The 18,287-nt window shown below is 49.2% G+C and overlaps 8 protein-coding genes across 8 annotated transcripts; 3 read left to right on the top strand and 5 right to left on the bottom strand.

The window, feature by feature from the left end:
• Nucleotides 1-324: 324 nt before the first annotated feature.
• CCOS01_07630 (uncharacterized protein) lies at nt 325-1,146 on the bottom strand (the record flags this gene model as incomplete). Its single annotated transcript, XM_060455793.1, has 1 exon — nt 325-1,146. One exon carries the CDS (start codon nt 1,144-1,146, stop codon nt 325-327), a length of 822 nt encoding a protein of 273 aa, XP_060313685.1.
• Nucleotides 1,147-1,869: 723 nt separating this feature from the next.
• On the bottom strand, nt 1,870-3,054 carry CCOS01_07629 (uncharacterized protein; the record flags this gene model as incomplete). Its single annotated transcript, XM_060455792.1, has 1 exon — nt 1,870-3,054. One exon carries the CDS (start codon nt 3,052-3,054, stop codon nt 1,870-1,872), a length of 1,185 nt encoding a protein of 394 aa, XP_060313684.1.
• A 1,997-nt stretch (nt 3,055-5,051) lies between these two features.
• On the bottom strand, nt 5,052-5,750 carry CCOS01_07628 (uncharacterized protein; the record flags this gene model as incomplete). Its single annotated transcript, XM_060455791.1, has 3 exons — nt 5,052-5,162; nt 5,253-5,322; nt 5,407-5,750. The coding sequence occupies 3 exons, from the start codon at nt 5,748-5,750 to the stop codon at nt 5,052-5,054; spliced, it is 525 nt and encodes a 174-aa protein (XP_060313683.1).
• Nucleotides 5,751-8,850: 3,100 nt separating this feature from the next.
• Nucleotides 8,851-9,676, top strand: CCOS01_07627 (uncharacterized protein; the record flags this gene model as incomplete). The annotated part of the gene is made up of 3 exons (XM_060455790.1): nt 8,851-9,033; nt 9,113-9,321; nt 9,388-9,676. 3 exons carry the CDS (start codon nt 8,851-8,853, stop codon nt 9,674-9,676), a joined length of 681 nt encoding a protein of 226 aa, XP_060313682.1.
• Nucleotides 9,677-11,240: 1,564 nt separating this feature from the next.
• On the top strand, nt 11,241-12,109 carry CCOS01_07626 (cutinase; the record flags this gene model as incomplete). Its single annotated transcript, XM_060455789.1, has 4 exons — nt 11,241-11,412; nt 11,471-11,598; nt 11,651-11,944; nt 12,005-12,109. 4 exons carry the CDS (start codon nt 11,241-11,243, stop codon nt 12,107-12,109), a joined length of 699 nt encoding a protein of 232 aa, XP_060313681.1.
• A 167-nt stretch (nt 12,110-12,276) lies between these two features.
• Nucleotides 12,277-13,257, bottom strand: CCOS01_07625 (L-fuculose-phosphate aldolase; the record flags this gene model as incomplete). Its single annotated transcript, XM_060455788.1, has 1 exon — nt 12,277-13,257. One exon carries the CDS (start codon nt 13,255-13,257, stop codon nt 12,277-12,279), a length of 981 nt encoding a protein of 326 aa, XP_060313680.1.
• Nucleotides 13,258-14,268: 1,011 nt separating this feature from the next.
• CCOS01_07624 (uncharacterized protein) lies at nt 14,269-16,433 on the top strand (the record flags this gene model as incomplete). Its single annotated transcript, XM_060455787.1, has 4 exons — nt 14,269-14,334; nt 14,383-14,752; nt 14,885-15,158; nt 15,587-16,433. 4 exons carry the CDS (start codon nt 14,269-14,271, stop codon nt 16,431-16,433), a joined length of 1,557 nt encoding a protein of 518 aa, XP_060313679.1.
• A 373-nt stretch (nt 16,434-16,806) lies between these two features.
• CCOS01_07623 (dihydrodipicolinate synthase) lies at nt 16,807-17,235 on the bottom strand (the record flags this gene model as incomplete). Its single annotated transcript, XM_060455786.1, has 1 exon — nt 16,807-17,235. The coding sequence occupies one exon, from the start codon at nt 17,233-17,235 to the stop codon at nt 16,807-16,809; it is 429 nt and encodes a 142-aa protein (XP_060313678.1).
• Nucleotides 17,236-18,287: the final 1,052 nt, after the last annotated feature.

The following is an 18,287-nucleotide window of genomic DNA, read 5'->3' as shown; positions in this document are numbered from 1 at the left end:
TTGCTCGTGAAGCTTCTATCATTTTCAAGAGACTATTTACTACCCGGCGTCTACGGGCATCATTAGGTGCTTAAGCCATCGCCATGATGGGAAGGTCAAGCTTGGGTAAGGGATTTATGAGTAAAGAAGCTCGAGTCCACTCAGGTTACATAGCGTTGCAAGAATTGGATTGACTGGAAGCCTGAATCTTCCGCGGAGCAGAGCAGGTTGGGCATGAAAGAGATGAGTAACTTAAGAGGTCGACATGATTCTATCATCAATTGAAAATACATCATTGTCAATTCACTTGACTCTGTGCCACTTGACTATACTGGCTATTACGCTTCAGCAACGTTGGCGCTTTGTCCTCGCCTCCCCACCATGAGCAGCAAATCCATCGTCACTCTGCCCATCCCGATCCCGCTGCCCCTTCAAAATAGCATTCATCTCATTCTGCCTCCTCAACAGCACAACATCATACCCCCTCAACCTCCTCTCCGAAGCCTTCTCCATCCGGAACTTCTGCATCCTCACCCCCAAAACGCTCCGAATCTTGCGTACTGTCTGGTACTCGGCCAGCTCATTACTCGAAAGACTCGCCTGCCCGCCCGAAAGATTCCTCCTCGCCCTCTTTATCCTCAGATAAAACTTCACAAGAGGCAGCACAACCTCCCTATTCTCCACGATCCACGCCACATTCTCTTTCGTTGCGCCCGTTGTGCCACACACCTCGTCGACGCAGGACGCCATGTCCTCGTACCGCGCCGCCGTCTTCTTGTTCTCCCTGTCGAGCGGCTTCACGTCTTTGAGCACGTCGAGCTTCATCCAGGGTTGCGGCTGGCAGCCGATCTGCTCGAAGCGGTCGTACATTTCGAGCTCGCGCACGTCGGCTTCCCTCTTGGCGATGGCGACGGGGTCGCGTTTGGGGTTGGGTGTTGCTGCGAAGGCGGTGTAGACGGCTAGACTGCGGTTGTGGGAGACTACGTCGGCGAGGGCGCTTGTTTTCTCGAGGAGGGTTTCGACTTCGTCTTCGTTTTTGGGTAGTGAGATGATTGTAGTGGGGTGTGGTGGTCTGTCGTTGAAGTTGATGGAAGCTAGTGTTGCTTTGCAGCTGGTGGTACTGGTGGTATCTGCCTCGGGCCTTGATCTCTTGCGACTCGCGGCCATTGTTGCGGTGATTGACTCTGCCATGTTTGGAATTTTCCTAGATTTTTTGCCGCGCGGATTACTATGTGTGGTAGAAGAAAATGGAGGGTTGAGGCTACCTTGGGGGAGAATGCAACCATAAGGGTAACGTGCGGATCTCATGGGAGAGTGAGAGTGAGATAAGGTAGCTCGGCATCGCACGTGTCCAACCTTCTTCGTCTGATAATTATCACGGGCGGGGGAAGCTAAACGCAAACAAACCCGGGGTCTTAGCACCACCACAGAAATGATCGCTGAAACGTTCCCGAAGGGTGGCACACAATGGGTTGGAAACATTGTTTAAGCGCAGTGACTCGGGTTCTGTAGGGCTTGGCGTCGTTCCTCGGTTTCGCAATGAATCGGTCTTTGCCCGATGACATGGAGAATTGCCATTGTCCCACAGTGGTTGGTGTGTGCGCAGACAGGAGCACCTTTGCAAATAACTTCGTGGATTCATTCATCATTCATCATTCATCATTTGTCTACTTTGATCTCTGTGTCCTGATGAAATAGGGGTTGACACCATTCTCAAAGATGTGTACTTCGTGCATTTTCTGGAAACATCTTCTATCTATCTCTTTATTGAGGTGCCGGAGTCTATCAGATAGGGCTGTTCCGACGACGCAATGCGAGCTACTTTGCTCAAATACTGGACTTTAACCTAATTGGTTTGTACCAAAAATCCCAAGTCCTCTCTATTGAAGCCTAAGGACTTCTATCCATTCTCTTAGTCTTGGCCATCTTGCTCATTCTCTTCATCCGCTTCCCCATCTCTTCCAATTGACGATCCGCCTGCTTCCACTCCTCTCCCGTGAACTGATCACGGGATCTGTTGACGGAATCAAAAAGGTCCTCGAGGGCCGCAACACAGTTATGCTTCTCCTTGGGCGCTTCGACTGGTTCGATAGTCGCGACGGTCCGGATGAGCGAGAGACCGAGTTGCGACTGACGCTCCATCGAAGGCTTGGGCGATTCCTTGCGCTCAAACAGACGACGGCCTCGACGTCTTCCCATCGAAAGGGGCTCTTGATCATCGCTGTCCGAGTCGGTCGAGGTAACAAGACGATCTCGGCGTCTACTTATCGAAAGGGGCTCCTGATCGTCGCTATCAGAGTCGACTAAGACCGTGGGTGACGATCCGTCGCTTTGAGGAGGTGTGATGAGCGTTCCAGCGGGCCATACTCTAGGAAGACCTGCAGACTTCGCAAGGGGCCGTCGGCGGCGCACAATGATGTCGTCGTCGGAGCTCTCGACGTCGTAAACGGACTTGTCGACGGATTGATGATGCTTCGCTCTCTTGGGTGTGGTGACTGGGCTCAATGGACTCTCCACCTTTCTCTTATTGCTTGGCGCGGGTCGTTCTGCAACGAAAATGACGTCTTCAGTGTCTTCTTCTGTATCGTGTTGGTCGTTCATTCCACACTGCTGTAGGGAGCGGGAAAGACCTCGGACATCTCTGTCCTCTTCGACAGAGTCTTCCTCTATCTCTTCCTCCTTTTCTTCAACAAGTGTGTTTCCAAGCTCTTCATTGTCGACATCGTCAAACGGTAAGAGGCGGGCAGCGTCTTGACGCCAGGTTCTGAGAATGTCGGTAGCCTTCAATCTGTTACGCTTCCAATAATTGTTCTCGAGCAGAGGATACGTCTCAGGGAGAAGTATACATGTGGCTATGTTGGCGTTCTCTCCATTCCACCAAAAGGAACGCGCCGTCGGCATCAAGTGAGCCTTATAGCATTCGGTTATGAAGCGTTGATCGTTGTCATTTAGCAGCTGAGTAGCAAGCTCGGGACACTGAGAGTTCCAATTATCAATTGCATTCGTCAATGCTAAGAAGGCAAGCTGCTCATGCAGAGACGCGCGATTGCCTCGATCGACGTTGAAGTCATCCATCCTTTGGGTGTGCCGCGTATCAGCATGGTTGAAAGTAGGGAGTAGGAGTTGTGATATTTTTGATAGCTCAAGATACCTGAATGCGATCCGGAGTAGTAGCTCAATGCATGTGTGAATAAAGCCGAGAGGGTTTCTGATAAATGAGAAGCTAAGGAAATTGTCAATGGCCGATTTAGCTCTGAGTGACCTCCAGAACAGTTTGATATGATATTCTCTTACCTCAAGTTAAAAATAGACTCATCGTTGACTTCACTTAACGATTGATTGCTGGGAGTTCCTGAGTTGGTAATGGGCCGGGCTCGCAAAACGAGATTAGAATGAGGTTCGTGGGAAAGTATGGTAGTCAGGCCTAAGGAGCGAGGGCCGTCGAGGCGAGTGGGTGAGTTGAAGAAATGAGATAGGATTCGCGACTCTATTTTTCTTCCTAAAATGGAAAAGCAAAACGTCAAATTTACCGTTCTATTTTGCCTTTTTGGACCTCGCTTCTTTTTGGGAAGGAACGATGGTTTCGTGGGGCTCTTGAATCCTGCCTTCCTTAAATCTAAGGTGCCTTAGGGTCTGAACGGTTTGGAACCGTACCTTGTTATAAGTTCTATCAACAGTCTACCGGTACTTGGTGAGAAAGGCGTGTCAACCAAGTTCCAAAAAATTTGAGAGGCAGTAGTCGTCATGAAGGGATCAAAAAGGTGAAGGCATTGGAATACACCATTTTTTTCACACCATACGCTTTCCAATCACATCCTGTGCCGTATCTTAATAAGACAAAGGGAAGTATGGTCGAAGTTGTCTTCATGGAGTTAATTAGTAGAAACTGAGCATTGTATTCTAGGGTGACCTTTGTTTCTACTCCGAGTCTAAAGGGCCGCTGCCTTGTCTCTAGCTACATCCCATTGGATACTTGTATTCTATATTATAACTTCTACAACATGCTTTCTTACATCTTGAAACTCAATACGTTCATTACCGGGATAACTACAGCGATGAGCGCATGCGGACATTCAGCAGCACTTACAAATCACAACTCTGGTATCCGGTCATCGTACAGCAATTATTCTACGGAGAATGCTTGGAACTTGACCAGAAAGGATATCAAGGCACCTGTCACCGATGTGCACTTTGTGATGAGCGGGATGCTAGTCAACACCGTGGCTGCTGCTTGAATTGCACTCAGCTCTGGGGCACATAGTCGTACGCGTACCCAAGGCCACCTAGGCTTTGACCCACAAGATAACCATGGCGCGGCCAGTTGAAGGCAAGTTAACAGTGGCTGGGGTCAAGCAGGCGTCGAGTGACAATTCGCACTAACCGTGCATGGCGAAGCCCGGTCTCGTGTACGTCTCCAATCCCACGGAAATCCGCTCGCTGTAAAGTAATGCACAGCCGGACAAGATCGTCAAAGTCTGCAAGAGGCACAAGATCCTCGACGGTGCACCTATCGATGTAGCGCTACCTGCGGAGGGGAGTAATCTTATACTTGAGGATATTGGCCGCCTGATGGAGTCTTCTACATAGGCGGCACCAAGTTTGGTGCACTTCAAGGCGAGGCCATTGTCATCAATAAAGCTGTGTTACAGGATGACTTTAGACTTCACCGCAAGCAACGAGACAGTCTCATAGCAAAGGACTGACCCATGGGCCTTCAGTTCGAGGCTCTCTCCGGCTCAGATCTCTTCTTTGAACTCGCCTTCAATGTCAACATCACAGAAAATTGCCTTTCTATTTGCACAGCACGGGCTGAATATGCGTCGGGCTGCTGGCACACAAAACTATGACTGATCAGGTCTTTGGAATCTTTCTAGACGAAGTCATTGCGAAGCTTGAGAGTTCACTTTCCCAAATGTCAGTGACGCAGTGAATCAAAGTAAATTACGCATCCACGAAGGACCCAGTGTTGCAAGAACTGTAAGGCCCATTCTCTCCTATCAAAACTAGCGTTCACCCTGTGCTTGAAAATGCCGGAAGTGTTTTAAGCTTCTGCTAAGCACATGAAGTAAGTCCTAGTCCCAAGAGCCGGTACCGCCAGTGACCCCAGTCGAAAATCCCAAGTTGCCAGCTTGCAACGACATCTTGAGCGAACCATTCCGGAAGAATTGCACCGAGTACCATGGCTGAAATATCCCATCTGTTAGTGTGCTACGTCTAATGCCCCGACGAAGCGAGGGTTCAGCTTGAGCTGTGAGATGCAGATGAATACTCACTCCGATGGAGCCAGCTTGAACGGTATAGTCACCACCGACATCATTGATATCATCGTAATAGAGGTCTCCACTGGGAAAGCGTTCGCCTCACAGTCAGTGAATCATGCTTCGTGGCAGGTATCATGTCCAAAGATGCTGGTGATTTTCAACTCACAAAAGAACACCGCCCGGAAAGCCCGGCGAGAACCCGCCGAGGTTTGCGGTAAACTGTCTATCCTTCCCGTTGACATTCACTTTGACGGTTACACGCTGATAGAACCAGAGGTTAATCAGAGAGCCTGTAGCGCCCATCTTGGATTTGAATGCGCCAGCATCGTTAGTGGCCATGGCCGTAACAGGCGAGCTGACGCTTTCGGCCAGAAGCCGAAGCTTTTCCTCTCCTCCTGGCTGGGCGAGAATGTGGTCGTGGAGTTCCTGAATGTCGGACTCCAGGACTGCCTGCTGTTGGGTCTTGACAACGACATCTTGCAAAAGACTGAGAGTCTCGGTTTGAGCCATTTTGGGATGAAGGAGACAAGATCGATGATGGAGTAAAGTTCGATGCGTTTGAAGTATTCGGGATTTGGTGTCGAGAGCTGTAGCTCATAGTCAAAAAGCATTTGTTCCTGGGGAAACTATTCGTCTAGTTATACTTCTCCCATGTTCGTTTTTTTTTTTTTTGGGGGGGGGGGGCACAGATATTGTACGAACAAAAAGTCAACTGCACTACGCAAACCTGCAGTCAGAGGTTGTGGATGGCTGTAGTGAAACCATCTAGAGTGTGACGAAAAACTCGAAAGCCGAATTATATTATCAGAATATGGTGTGTGGAAGATACTTGCGTGACGAAGTTGCGGCTGGACTGCCTTAGTCTCAAGAAAGTCTGTACTACGGACCTGTAACGAGCTGGGATTAAATCGTAGCATATTTTCAAGTGTGACAACGCGGAAGAAGCGGCAGCGGGGAACATTCAGCTGTGATTTAAGGGCTCCTACTGGCTGAAATCCGAGAAGACAGCGCTGAAATAGCCGTATGTCCATCCACACAGTTCATCACGCCTGAGGCTGGCTGTGATGGATTCAAAAGTAGACGCATGCAGGAAAACCTCCCTGTTCCAGAACAGGACTGCGCGTTTCCTCAGCATTTCGAGAAAAACCGGTAAAGGCTAAGTAAAGACATCATGTCTTAGTAATCATGTCAACAAATTTGTGCGTCTTGCAAAAAGTGTCCATACTTCGTACGTCATCGCAGAGCTATTGTGAATTATGAATTACATACTTGTCAACATGTATAATTTCATTAGCAGCAATTGTGCTAAATCGGCGGGAAGAAGCTGCTTTGATTTTTACATTCACTCTATCTCTTTAAGAAAAAAGAGAAAGTAAAGGGACCTCTTCATATCATAGGACTTGTGAACTTATAGGGGGGGGGGGGGACCTGGAAAACTATACCACTGCTGGATAAGCTCGACTGTCATGCTGAGGCACTATCAAACCTGCTTGGGCTCGGCTTTCCGGCAACTTTACCATCTAATGTAATGCCATCAAGCGCTCATGGGTCCTGAACCACGTCGCATTTCCGAACCTGATGCCTCATCAGGTTGTTCAATGAACTGAGCCCTTCTCGGGGGACACTAGGCTTGATAACCGGCTGGGTGTATCAGGGAGAGCCCTGGGACAGTCACTCTGGGATATGAGGACGACATCAAAGTAAGGGGATACTGGGGATTGAATCGGGCTTCTGGTTTGGGACTTGTAAGACTCATGCAGAAATCACGGCGTGAACAAGTCTCATGGGCCCATAACCATCGAGATTTTCGGGTGAGCCATTCAGTCGAACGGGAAATACTTCACTGAATCGGTCGAGATGCAAACGATCCCATTACAAATGGCGGTCGAAGATGCCATACCGTGAAGTCGAAACTTCTACTCCGTGCCAATTTTGTCTCCTCGGTGTCCCGCTTCTCCTGGATATTCATTGATTTAATTTGATAGAAAAAGCTGAAGACCTGAGGAGTTCCATCTTTGTTCCTTAAATATGGAGACTTGATATTGCGTAACACTTGGCTGGCAAACAATGCTCGTTGACTTTCCAAGTTAAGCAAGGCGTGCTAGTTGACTTTCGTACCTTAATGACAAGCTTTCGGGCTCTTAATTGAACATCATGGAACCTTGGAACGATCGGCCAGTGTTGTCGGAAGTTAGGCAAGTGGAGCTGCCATCCCACAAGTATTGGAAAAAGGCGGATGCGATTGGACGGGTAGTTCGGATGATGGCAACTAGAACGTGGATAGCAATTAATTAACTGAAATTCTTGGTTCGAAACTGAATATCTGTGGTCCAGAGCTCGGAGGCCTCTACAAATCACACAAGACCAGACTGCACGAAAGACATTATAACATGTAAACATTTTAAGCGCAAGCTCGAACTCAATGCAAGTCTCATGTGTGTATAGCAGGCTTGCAAAAGCATCATTGCCACATACACGCAGCACACTGCACTTGGGTAAAAAGAGCTCCAGCTACCTATGTCGGAACGACATGTTAGCCACTGAAGTAGCCAGGTTTCATTGCATTCAAGCTTGAAGTCTACTTGACTAAACTGTCATTGATTATTTCAAATTCGTGATAGTATGTTCGTTTCATACAATGTCAGAACTGGGAGTTTAGTATCCATAAGGACCCATCATGTGGCAAATTCCATGGGCACGCTTGAGTAAGGTGACTGAGGGGGCAGTACGATCGATCAATCCATGTCACCACCTCCTGTTGAGTCCAGACTTCAGGGTGACAGCACTCAAAGGTGTTTTGTGCGGAGAAAAATAGGTCAGGAGGTGACCATGCCAGCTGGCAGTCGATAAAGTGGTAGGCAACCCTGACTAGCTGAAACGGCCTAAGTAGGAGTAAGCAATGCGTGGTTCGTCCTGTCATTGGCCTTTCACGTTCATCTTGTCATTGCCTACGTCCGAAGCCAACACACCAGCCGCACTAAATGATCTAAACAGGCAATTCCAACGACCATGTTGTATACATATATTCGCAAATGGCGCCTGATTAGGTTCTGGCAGGTTCAAAGCTGCGCGCGATAGAACGAATGGCAGGCCTGACTCTGCATGACGGACCGCATCTTCGGGAGAAACATGGCGGATCCTCGCGGGACTCGCCGCAGTGCCAATGTGTTTGATCCCAAGACATTGGTACCTTCCCCGGCTTATGGTAACATGCCTAGGTAGTTTCTGATCATCCTGATCCGTTCGAGACCTCAATAGAATGAACTCCGCACCTTGCCATCCTTCAATACCAACAAAACCACCGAGGAGTCTCTCTTCGAGAGCCGAGGAATCCTGAGAGCCGAGGAACAACTAGGAATGAGGAGAACATCTCGTTGAACATTCCTCTTTAGGCGTAGATGCTCTGAGGCTGTGGATATCATCATCTTCTATAAGAACTCTCACAAAGCTCACCACAAAGCCACGATAGCTCTACACCCACCCAGGCACCTCAGCAGCTAACCGCAACCGCTTTCATTCTCTTCAGTTCTTTGCCATCTTGTCCGCGACAAGTCACTTCACATTCATTCTCTTTGCAAGTCCAAGCACTTTGAAAATCACCTATCTCACCATGAAGTTCCTCAGCACTCTTGTTTTGGCCTCCACCGCCTTTGCCTACCCCACGATCCCGCAGGAAGAAACCAAGCGGCAGTTGGGCGGCACCGTCGGCAGCACGGCCAACGAGTTCAAGACCGGCGGGTGCAACGACATCATCTTTGTTTGGGCGCGCGGCTCTACGGAGATCGGCAACATGGTGGGTTTGCTTGAGTTCCCTCATCCCAACTGTCGACTATTGATGACTTTGATGCTAAAACTTTCTTTTCTCTGGACAGGGCACCGTTGTGGGACCCCCTGTTGCCAACAACCTGAAGGCCGCATTCCCGGGTAAGGTCGCCGTCCAGGGTGTTGATTACGCCGCTGGTCTGGACACCAACTTCCTTCCCGGTGGTGCCGACCCCGTTGGCATCAACCAGATGAAGAGCATCCTTAGCGATATCAACAGCAAGTGCCCTACTGCCATCGTCGTCACTGGAGGTTACTCGTAAGTTTCGCACCTTCGTTTCTCACTTACTCGCCTGACTTGAGATGCTGACCGCTTCGAAAACAGCCAAGGTGCTGCCGTAAACCACCGCGCCATCGAGAACGCCCCCGATGCGCAGAAGAACCAGATCGCCGGAGTGGTCACCTTCGGAGACACGCAGTTCCGCGCCGACAACGGCCAGATCCCCAACTTCCCCAAGGACAAGATCAAGATCATCTGCGCCGCCAACCCCCGCGACACTGTCTGCGACGGAAACTTGAGTGCCGCCGTCCTGGCACCTCACCTTTCGTACGGCGCCAACGCCCAGGAGGGAGCCGACTTCCTCATTGCGCAGATCAAGAAGGTTCAGGCTTAAGGTTGTCTTGCACCATCTGCCGTCCTGAGGCCCACAGGGGGCATTGCCATCTCATTGAGAACGGTGCCCGCGATCAGATTTGTTGAGTGGGCTGATGGGAGTGGTTCCGCACATATCATGAAAAAACTGGCTGGGTCCTCTTTTTGTTTTGCTTGCGACATGAGGCTTCCGGAGGCTTCTGTTCTTTTGTTTCTATCCTGTCTGGCTTTGGCCAAGACACGCGATTGTTAGTCTTGCTTGAGTGCTGCATCTTTTCTTTCCAAAATACATCACCGTTACCCGCCAATTTCACTTTTCAAGACAAGTGACCTGATGTACATGAGTTTTCTGCCCACATGAGGCCAGAGTAAGACATGCACAATAAGAACAGGACCTCATTGCGGCGGTGCAGACAGACAGGACTACGCCACGTGAAGGACACATCCGTGCTTGTCGCTTTGGCCTCGTCCAATGGAGTATCTTTACCCTAGGGGCGCACAGAGGCTCGGGCCGCGCTATCAGTTCAGACGGATAATTTATATGAACATGTCAGTGTGTCGCTGCGTTTCTTTTTTGCCCGCAAGCTGTTTCACACTGAGCCTCCGTTTGCCGAAGTTCCGTTCCGTATGACGAACAATAACATTGGTTTGCTCTGTCACTTGAGAAGGATTCAGAAATTCATTGAGTTCAACAGCTGTCAACCGTCCGATTTGAGTTCCACAATGGGAAAATGTGAGCAGCATCCTGCAGCACCGTTCCAAGCCGTTGAACGTCAACATATCCTGCGGGGAACCAGCTTGCTTCTGTGCCCCCACCGCGATGTATTCGGGGAATTGTCTGTGGGGGCTGAAAAGGGGCCAAGACTGAATGGAAAGTCGCGTGTCTAAGTCAACCAGTTGCAGTGAGCTGTCTGATATAGATGAGAGGCCATGTTCTTACCATTTTGAGTAAATCCCGCGAAGGATTCTGTTGCTGTGAGTCCCGCTATTCCACAACCCCGCCTGGGGTGCATGCAGACTGCGTCACATTGGTGCGTATCCACCATTGGCCAGAATCGGCCATCTTATGAGATGCGATTGGAGGGCGACCCTGGAGAAGCCAGATCCCTGTCAAGTTGAGAACATCGCGATCCCCTCGTAGTCCGAGTGCCGAGGCAGACAAACCATCACTCAGGGGGCCTGACCAAATGTTCATTTCTTGACGTTGACCTACACAGACTTGCAATTTATCCTCACAGATTTTTTATGAGCACACCATCACACACGGCAAGAAACCAAGAGTAAGAACTTCGTTTGCGTGAAGTGACGGTGAATTTCGTCTCGTACAGTCCCCTCTTCCGGAAGCAGTTGCGATGAAGCCTCAAACTTGATGGACTAAATCAAACCAGACAAGAGTAAATAGTGCAGCAGCCGAGGCCCCGAGGCTCATGATCTTGACGTATCGAACTGGCATCACACTTATGCTGGAAATATTGCAGTTAAATAGCTAAGACGTATTCCTCCCGGAAAATGAGGCCAATCTCGCAAGATCAAGGAATTATCTGGCAAACCTCCATCGCAATCGAACTATCAACATATCAATCACCATGTTCTTCATCAAGCTTGTGGCTCTTTCAGTTCTGTCTTTGTCCGTTGTAAACGGCCAAAGCACTGACGAATGCCCTGAAGTTCCAGAGACGGGGGTTACTATTGGCGATCCTGTCCCCATCCGACCGGAAGATATCCCAGCTGGCTGTTCTGACTTTGAGATTCTTGTTGGTGTGTTCTTTACAAACCTGATCCGCTGGTTCTTTGAAGTTAACTCGGGGATGCCCAGCTCGAGGAACGAGTGAGCCTAACTATGTTGGAGGCGGCGGTAAGTTCGGCATCATAGTCGGCGACCCGGTCGTTAGCAATGCCACTGTTGCTCTGCCTGATGCTAGAGGGTACCCGGTCCAGGCAAGTGTTTGTACTCTTATGTCCAACAGAGAATTTATTAACCCGACAATGCACGTAGTATCCGGCCAGCTCGCAAATCATCACAGGCGTTCGTCAAGGTTCTAGAGACGTGGTCAACCGTCTCAAGTCTCAGGCTGCTGCCTGTCCCAATCAGAACTTCTCCCTCGTCGGATACTCCCAGGGCGCAGCTGTGATGCATGCTGCCGCGGCTGACATCCCGGCCGAGCTCTATGGCCGCATCAAATCGTTAGTGATGTTTGGAGATGGATACTTGAAGCTCGGAGCCAGTCTAAGCAAGTTCCCTGCCGGACTGAACGAGAAAGCGAGGCAGGTTTGTGCAGCTGGCGATCCAGTAAGACTGATACCAACTTCCAGCCGAATTCATATGACCCAGACTGACTCTTACGTCTAGGTTTGCGATGCCAATGGCACCTGCACATTCTTCCACCTCACTTACATTCGCCCCGAGTTCATTGATCCTGCCGTCGACTTCATTGTCCAGAAGTTCATTCAGTAACTCATCAACGAGCAATCCTCGATGGGCTAGGTACTTTCGTTTCTGGGCAATCTGTGGGCCTTCGGAACAAAGGCGCAAGAGTTGTGAATGTATCCCCTTTCCATGGCCAGTTTTATCTAGTTTAACATCAAACATGAGGTGCTTGCGTCTATGCAAGCCATCCCGATTCAAGTTTTGAAACTTCCACCGGATAGCTCTTCCTCCAAATCGTAATATACCTGGAACTCGCAGTAACAAACCTCAGGATCACTCTCAACGTCAAAGTTGAAGTTCGCCTCGTCATCACTGATCAGCACCTTTCGAAGGCCAATGTCTCCATGCGATGCAGCCTCTACCAACAGCTGAACCTGACATGTTCGTTCCATTGATGTGAACAAGAAAGCAGCCTCGTCGACAGTTTTCCCAACGGTCAGGATTCCATGGTTTCTGAGAATGCACCCCTTGCCATTTGGACCAAGTGCGCTAGCAATGCGGTCGCCTTCTTCACTACCCAAGACGACACCTCCGTAGCTGTCATACACGGCATGCGCATCTCCTCGAAATTTGCAAGCATCTTGCGTCAACATGTCCAGTCGTCTGCCGAAGACCGACCATGCCTTTCCATGCACACTATGGCAGTGGCAAACAGCATGGGCATCCGGTCTCGCCTTATGAACCGCAGCATGAATAAGGAACCCGGCAGTATTCGGAGGAGCAGATTTATTGCCGCCAATGACAGACCCATCCAGGTTGACAAGAATCATATCGCCAACTTTCAAGAGGCCGAAATGCCGGCCTAGGGGGTTGGTCCAGAACGCATTGAGAAACTCCGGATCACGAACCGAAATATGACCGCTCATACCCTCGACATAGCCTTCGCGATGCCAGTGGCGGAAGGCAGCAGCCATATGATTGAGTTGCCATTGACGGTGTGATTGGAAGTCCAAATGCTTCGGAATGCCGCCAAGAACAACGCCACCATAGGACATAGCTTGAAGCGGTGTTTTGTTCTGCAACTCGTGGCCGTGTTTGTTTTGGGAAGTCTCCAAGTCGCCGCCGCCACTGACGATATCAGAAGGGTTAACTGAAATAGCTGAAGGTCCCATGATGAAGCGAGATATAATTTGTTCTTTAGACGTGTTTGGTGCACTGTCAATCTCGATGACCATGGTGAGGGAATCAACCTTCCTTTATAACACTGTTGCAATTTTTGGGTTTTGCCCGACACAGCGCGGATCCGTCACTGCTCAGATTATCATTTTACTTGAACGCCTAAGAGTATTAACTTAAGTTAGCATGCGCATCTTGTAGAGCAGGGATCTTGTATTGCGGGTAGAGAAAAGTCGGCTTAACTCTGGTTGAATGGCGAACCGATCGTGCTTGTCCGGGGTGGCCTTCTCCATCTAACAAATTGACTCCTGAGTCCAACTACATATGCACCTTAACGAGAAGGAGCAGAATGTGTCATCTCTGCACTTTCAATATCCACAGGAGAGCTTGTATGTGGCAAAGATCCTTCACTTTGAGATTGATCCATGTGAAAAGAGACAAGGATCACGCGGTAGTGTAACATGCTGCATCTGGACTGATCGCAGATGGAAACCGCCATACTATTTCCCATCTCGGGATTTTCTGTCTCGGGAGTACTTTCGTTACAAATCTCGAAGCAGTAGCTTCGAATAATGAACTACTCCCTTATCATCGAGATCCAAATTAGGTAGGTAACCCCCAGGTTTTGTTGCTTGTTAGTGCGGGGTTGCGAATGGTCGGTTTGATGCATTAGGCGATGGACCCATTTAATCCCGTGGAAACATGCCTATATTGTCACGACCCATCAGCACCTCCAGAAATCATTTGGATGAATAATCCTGCGTGATTAAAAGTGCCTCTCTCTACGATGTTAACGATCTGAATTGACTCTTCTGTAAAAGTTTCCGCCGAAAACGACGAATAGACAAATGCCTGACTGCTCTCTTAGTCCATACCTACCTTTCCTGTCTCCATAATGCCGAAGTCAATTAGGCGTCGAGTTGAGCATACACGAACCTTTACGGGGTGTCGAACTTGCCGGAGCCGTCATGCAAAGTGCGATGAAGGGAGACCGGAGTGTGCAGCTTGCCGCCGAAATGGGATCACCTGCGCTGGCTACACCGCTCGTCTAACTTGGATCGAAGATTGCGATGCCTCTGGAGAAGCAACTCGGCGCGGCCCTGAAGTGCCTGAGTACCGGTACACCTTATTTTCAGGTCGGATTCATTTTCGTGTGGTGGTCTTTTCTGCACATGCTGACGCGGAAGGCTATGTCCTCAGACTCTGAACGTGAGATCATGAGCAGCCAGCTCACAGATAGCCTTGGCTCAAAGGCAGCCGGGAAAGTGCTGGCCGAAATTGATACGGCGTCCAAAACATCTGAGCCTAAGAAGCCTTTTAGCATCTCAAAAGGACCTTTTGGGGTGTTCAAATGTCTTAAACGAAGAGAAGTCTCTCTAAGTCAGCTATCACTGTCGCCTATTACCTCAGAGCATGATATTAGCCTACTTGTCGATCCTGAAGATGAAAGTTTTCAAACGGGAACTGACCCACGAGAAGATTTCGGCATTGACTGGTCTGAGAACGAACTCGAAGGATCTATGCAGTCATCGCTAGACTGCTTAGATCTCTTGGTTGCCCAGAGTGATTCCATCACCGCCTCGGACCCTTTTTCAGCCTTAATGCCTAGCCTCCAATCAGATTTCTCTGTCAACATCTTGCCAATGAGTTGGCCGGGGGATGGAGAAGGCAATACTTGTGGGGAAGACAGAGATATGATTGCATCTGTCACCAATGCTATTGAGACAGACAACCATTTGGCCACCTCCCATGCTAATGTCGCCACTATCATGACTATACCGCCTACATCATTATGCCTCGGAGCTTCTGTTTCACGAACAGAGGTACCTGAACAGGCACAAACGCTGCTTCGCTACTACAAGAGCCACGTGGGCTCTACCAAAATTTCTGGACAAGGGAAATTCAAATCAACTTGGCAACTGCTATTCCTTCCTTGTGCCTTTGAGACGTTTGCGGAGTTGTCAGTGTTGAATGAGGCATCTCAAAGTCGGCTGGCGATTCTGTGCGCATTACTTGCTCATAGCGCCTTTCAACTCAACAAAACGGATTTAACACCGCGTTTCCCGAATTACTGGCAACATCTGGGTGACAAACACCAAGAACGAGCTCGAATGCATTTGAAGAATGCTGTGAAGGTAGAGATCCACGATTCTGGATTAGGTGGATATAAAGACCTATTAATGGCCTTAATCGCTATGGCCATGGGATCTGTGAGTATTTTGTGTTGAAATTCCAGTCTTTCAAAGCTGACGGACTTCAGTTGTGTCATGGAAGCCGTGACTCACGCGTCTTCTTGCTCGATGCTGAACGTTTGATACGAGTGAAAGGGCTTTCTAGCCACAACTCTGAGATAGTCAGAGTCCTTCATCACACCTATACCTATATGAGGGTAATTGCAGAGGCTACTTACCCCTTCTTGGATTCTGAAAGCGAGTCTGATCGCACAAGCTTGCTTGGAGTTGAAGCAATTGCACACGGTAGTTTCCATATTCGAGAGGAGTCCCTTAACACAGGTCTAGATCCCAACGAGGAAAAGAATGAGACAGTCGGGTATGCAGACATACACCTTGAGTCACAAGGTCTTTGGCGCGAGACATTACATTCGAACATACACGGCATCCCTGAGTCTCTCATGACACTGCTGGCTCAGACGATTCAACTCAGCAATGAGAAAGATCACCTCGAAACTCGCGCACGCAGCAATCCGAAGCTTGCTATTGACCTCAAAACGCACGTCAAGACTCTGGAGGGAAGAATATGGACCTGGTCAATTGAATCCGAAATAGCAATACTATCTGCGGCCGGCAAATCGCAGCCCATCGATAACGGGACGAACTTAATCACTCAACCTTCTACACAGTCAATGGTACAGGCGATGCATCGAGCGTTGATCATCTACTTCTATCGCCAGATACGCGATGTTAGCGCCATGCTCCTCCAAACCGTCATCGATCAAGCTTTGGGGTACTTGGAGTCTTGTCTTGATTTAATGGTCAGAGGCGACGACTTTGCACTTGGTATTGCGTGGACAGTCTATGTTTGCGCCAGGGAATCCATATCTCCAGAACTTCAGGAGAGAGCACTGAAGTGCATCAGCATTACTGATGCCCGAGGGCTGCATCTCACTTCAAAGCCTTCTGCTGAGGCAGTTTCGTTGCTATGGGAAAAGAGGCGGCCACTGAAGTCGTTGATTGATCATAGTTTTCTCCTGAGAGAAACCTTATGCCTTGGTTGATCGGCTTAAAATGGCAGTTTGGTGAGTGATCCCAGCTTCGGGCAGTATGCTCAAAGAAGCAATGAAATAATTGGATAGCTAATTGAGACCCATCATTGCCTATATCATGCTTCTTACTATCGTATTGAAAGAAATTCAAAGGCAGAGAAGGGGACTGATCACAGCTTGACTCTCGCGGTTTCGAGCAAAGCAGCCAATCCTGCCCGAGGACCCTCCTTGAGAGGAGCGAATGGCTTCCTGACCCCTCCGGTCTTCCATCCTCGAAGCTCCATGCCTGATTTGATTGCAGAAGCATGGTAGTGGTAGATTTCAAGCCACTTACAGATTGGGAAAATCTTTTCCCAGACCTCCCGGCCCTTCTTCAAATCGTCCTCTACGGCCAGGGTTCATTCCAAAGCTCGACAGAAAGCTCGGGAATAATATTGACGGCACCCCAGATGGAACCCTTTGTGCCCGCAGCCAGACCATAGAAGGTCAGAGTGTTCAAGTCGTTGAAGGTCGTAATCTTTTGGCCGTAGGTCAAGAGCAAGTCAGTCAAGACTGGAGCATTGCCCGAGGTGTCTTTCAGGTATTTGACACCGACGTCCGAAAGTGATGCAATATTCTGGGCTGACAAAGTCAACCCGCTGATGCTCGGGATATTGTAGTAGAGAATAGGTAATCCACTTGCGTTATGGATGTCTTGGAGGAACTTGCGTGTCTCCTCGAGGTTGTGAGCTTCGTAATAGGGCGGGATAACTATGACAGCAGCCGCGCCAGCCTGCGCGGCGTGAACAGCCAACTCGCCAGCGCCCTTGCTCATTAAGTCACCGGTGCCAGCAACGACAGGAATACGGCCAGCGGCTGACTTAATGCAAGTTTCGGTAAGAATTCTACGCTCCTCCACCGTGAGCGCAGCGAACTCTCCAGTACTTCCGCCGGGGACCAGGCCATGGACCCGACGTCAATAAGGCGGTTAACGTGCTGGTCAAGGGCAGCAACATCATGCCTCCGCCATCTGCGAAAGGAGTAATAATGTCTGCGAGAATACCCATAAGTTCTGGAGAGTTGGCCAATGTGACTGTGATGTCGGATGATCTTGCAAGTTTGGCATGAAGTAGATACGGCTTTACAGGAAGTAGTAGAATGAAAAGATTGCTTGATACTGACTGGGTGTGTTAGTCTCTTCAAGTTTGTTCCGGACTGAGTCAATGGAAGACTAGATACGTATTTATTTCTTCCGATGAAAGTCATCAAGCAATGTTTCAGACCCAAGTTTGCCTGCTCCTCTCGTCGCTTACGCGCATTCACTCCGCTTCCGGTACCACATATTGTTGATTATGTGCATTCGCCACAAATCGAGTCACTCAAACGAGATTAATGCCAAAGAGCAGCTCGAAAGAGAATGGATAGAAGATCCACGCGTATTGCCTCTCCAGATCTGTCTTCTCATTCACCCGATGAGGTACATTTTGTAACGGTCGTTGACTAGGAAGCTCCCTTTTGCAGAAGCAGAGGGGGGTGGGGATTCTCCTGGAAACGGCCTCGTATCAAAATCTCATCCAAAAAGGGCAAGTTTCCACGCCGGTACTCCGTAGAAGCTGTGCATATTAGCTTGGATCACAAATCGGCAAGCCTCATGTTTGTTTCCATCTCTAGCAGCTCTTGTTCATGATATGTGATTGAGAATCTCAGTGCAGGCATCAAAAGGGTGCTCCTCACATAAACCGCAATTACCTGACTATCTCGAATAACTAAATGCACACATCAACTCAGCGTCTTAACTGGTTTTTGCCTTTCGAAATGTTACAACTGCGGCAAAGTCGAGGAAAATTCAACCGCCACAAAACATAATATTCCAGAGTTTCATGTTTC

The sequence above is a fragment of the Colletotrichum costaricense genome, assembly GCF_030867565.1.
Source record: "Colletotrichum costaricense strain IMI 309622 chromosome Unknown Scaffold_7.1, whole genome shotgun sequence".
Classification (NCBI taxonomy): Eukaryota; Fungi; Ascomycota; class Sordariomycetes; order Glomerellales; family Glomerellaceae; genus Colletotrichum; species Colletotrichum costaricense.
The sequence above is the reverse complement of the archived record's forward strand: the minus strand, read 5'-3'. Positions and strand labels throughout refer to the sequence as shown.